Source organism: Microchirus variegatus (genome assembly GCF_963457635.1).
Source record: "Microchirus variegatus genome assembly, chromosome: 1".
Lineage (NCBI taxonomy): Eukaryota > Metazoa > Chordata > Actinopteri > Pleuronectiformes > Soleidae > Microchirus > Microchirus variegatus.
The window spans coordinates 41,826,593-41,829,092 of NC_139802.1; the positions used below are offsets into that span (position 1 = coordinate 41,826,593).

Below are 2,500 nucleotides of genomic sequence, written 5' to 3' on the forward strand. Positions count from 1 at the left end.
ATTAGCCATTCCCAGAGGAACTCTTCTGGCTATCTTGATCACGGGGATAGTCTACCTGGGTGTAGCTGTATCGACAGGTACTGTAGCCGTGGCTATTTATCGTATTAGTCTCTATAGTCGTTGGTTTGAATTTGAATATAATGCATTTATAACAACAACAACAACAGGCTCCTGTCTCGTGAGAGACGCCAGCGGAATCGACAACCACACGCTCACTTCCGTGCTTCAAGCGAACTGCAGCGTAGCCTCCTGCAAATTCGGCTACGACTTCTCTTCCTGCGTCACTGAAAAAGACAGCTGCCGCTACGGACTCCACAATGACTTCCAGGTATGAAGCGGCTCTCGGTGAGGTTTGAAGACTATATAACGAACGTTTCAGAGTAAAGTCTAAAACAATTGCGTTTTTCCCGCTGCCGAATCCTGCGTTCAGGCGATGAGCATGGCCTCGGCTTTCGGGCCGATCATCACCGCTGGGATCTTCTCCGCCACTCTCTCCTCGGCTCTGGCTTCTTTAGTCAGTGCGCCCAAAGTCTTCCAGGTAAAACGACATCAGGGTGACAAATATGCAGTTAATTTCAGATTTCTATCGTGTTTCACGTTGAAATAACTCAACGTAATGTGACATTTCCACAGGCTTTGTGTAAGGACAATATCTACCCCGGCATCGGCATCTTTGCCAAAGGCTACGGCAAGAACAACGAGCCCCTGCGAGGCTACATCCTGACCTTTTGTATCGCCCTGGCCTTCATCCTCATTGGTATGGCTGCACGCACTGCACATTTATAATCTAAACTAAACAATCTTGTTCAAAAATGACTTGTTTAAGACGCCCCATAGACTTTTACTCATTTATTTAAAGGGCTCTTTACCTCAGTTCATAGTTTTTCAGAATAAAAGGCACTGAATTCTGCACGACTGTTGTTTTGGAGAAGAAAAGCAAATCATTTTTTGCGAAACGTTTTCCGAACCAAATCCGATTTTTGAATTCATCTACCGGACCTCCTGGCTGCCATTTGCTGACCACTGTCCTAGATGTTTTGTTGTACTCGACATATCATTATTTAATTAATGAATTATTTCATTCATTCATTAATTAATTAATGGTGGCGATCTCGTAATGGAGTCTTAATGATTTTCGCCCGGAGTTCCATGGAGCAAGTCACTTAAAATCGATGCAACAGCCAAATTGAAAGACAGCTGCCCTTTGGTGGCAACCATGTTGAACCCTAACCCGTACACAAAAACTGCTTGACGTCGCGTGTCTGTCGTTGTTTTGTCCCAGTCTCGACTGTGGAAAAAACCCCCATTTCCAAAATGGCGTCAAATCTCTGGCTGCTTCAGCCCTCTAATCTGTGTTGTGTTGACTGTGTTGTTGTGTTTCTCGTTGCAGCCGAGTTGAACGCGATCGCCCCGATCATCTCCAACTTCTTCTTGGCCTCCTATGCCCTCATCAACTTCTCCGTGTTCCACGCCTCACTGGCTAACTCACCAGGTAAGATCGAGACTCAGAACCAGGACAAAAAAACAACAAAAAAAAACAGGACCCTTCCCTTTGTCTGGCTTTTAAAAACCGGCAGATCATCAGATCGTGAGCCCTGTGTTTCTTAATTTTGAATCTAATAGAAAGTGATGGGGTTTCAAAGGAGATTGTCTGAAGCGCTTAGAGCTACAGAGTCCATCAAAGAGCTTAGAGTCATTTTTTGACATCTCACAAGACCGGTGAGACTGCTCACAGGACCTCTGATGTAGTTATTATTACCTAGTAATTACTGCATTACATTTGCAACAAGGAATAAGACCGAGAAAACAGTTATTATGAAATTATGGGATGGCTACCACAGTATATGGCAGATGCATTTAAGCCTGGCTTCACGTGCAGTGCCAGCGTGTGACAGCTGCTGTTCTGTTTTACATGAGGTTTGCCTTTAAAAATGGCCACGGTATTTGTAATACTTTCTTTGTGCTCAGCTAAATGCCAGCGTGAAACCATGCATCTGCTGCTCCTGTGAATATTTCACAATAAAAGCCTTGTTCAGGTAACCAAAATTCTAGAAAGCTTTTATTTTGTAAAAACGTTGCATTTGTGACATATTGACATATCTGATGAAATGACACATCTAGATTCCGTAAAATGTTACTGATCCTCAGTTAAAACGGTTGTATTATTATTAATATTATTATTATTATTATAATAGTAAAGATGTTTGCGTGGATCAAGACTTACTGGTTTGGTGCCGTCACGTGTCCGAGCCACGTAAAACGTGACGTATTTCGTTTTTATTGCTGCTCCATTTTTTATTCCAAAAAAGGATAATGAACAGGAAAGTCACAGACACGGAAGAGGAGGAAAATGAGATGGATAGTGGACAGAGACAGACGCATAAATCGTTTGTTTACTACAGAACAGGAAGTGAAGCTTCTTCTGTTTCTTCTTCTGGAGGATTCGTGTGTACACACACAACACAATCTGATCGTTTCGTTTTGCGTCCACGTAAATGAT

At 42.8% G+C, this 2,500-nt stretch overlaps 1 protein-coding gene across 1 annotated transcript in view; it reads left to right on the top strand.

The window, feature by feature from the left end:
- The window catches only part of slc12a2 (solute carrier family 12 member 2), a gene marked incomplete at both ends in the record, with an annotated part of 55,896 nt that overhangs the window by 28,885 nt on the left and 24,511 nt on the right, over nt 1-2,500 (top strand). Inside the window, 5 exons of the mRNA XM_083889298.1 lie at nt 1-77; nt 168-328; nt 431-538; nt 634-757; nt 1,391-1,492. The exon at nt 1-77 is cut by the window's left edge and continues 8 nt beyond it. Coding sequence (XP_083745424.1) covers nt 1-77; nt 168-328; nt 431-538; nt 634-757; nt 1,391-1,492 — 572 coding nt within the window. The remainder of the gene's footprint in view (nt 78-167; nt 329-430; nt 539-633; nt 758-1,390; nt 1,493-2,500) is intronic.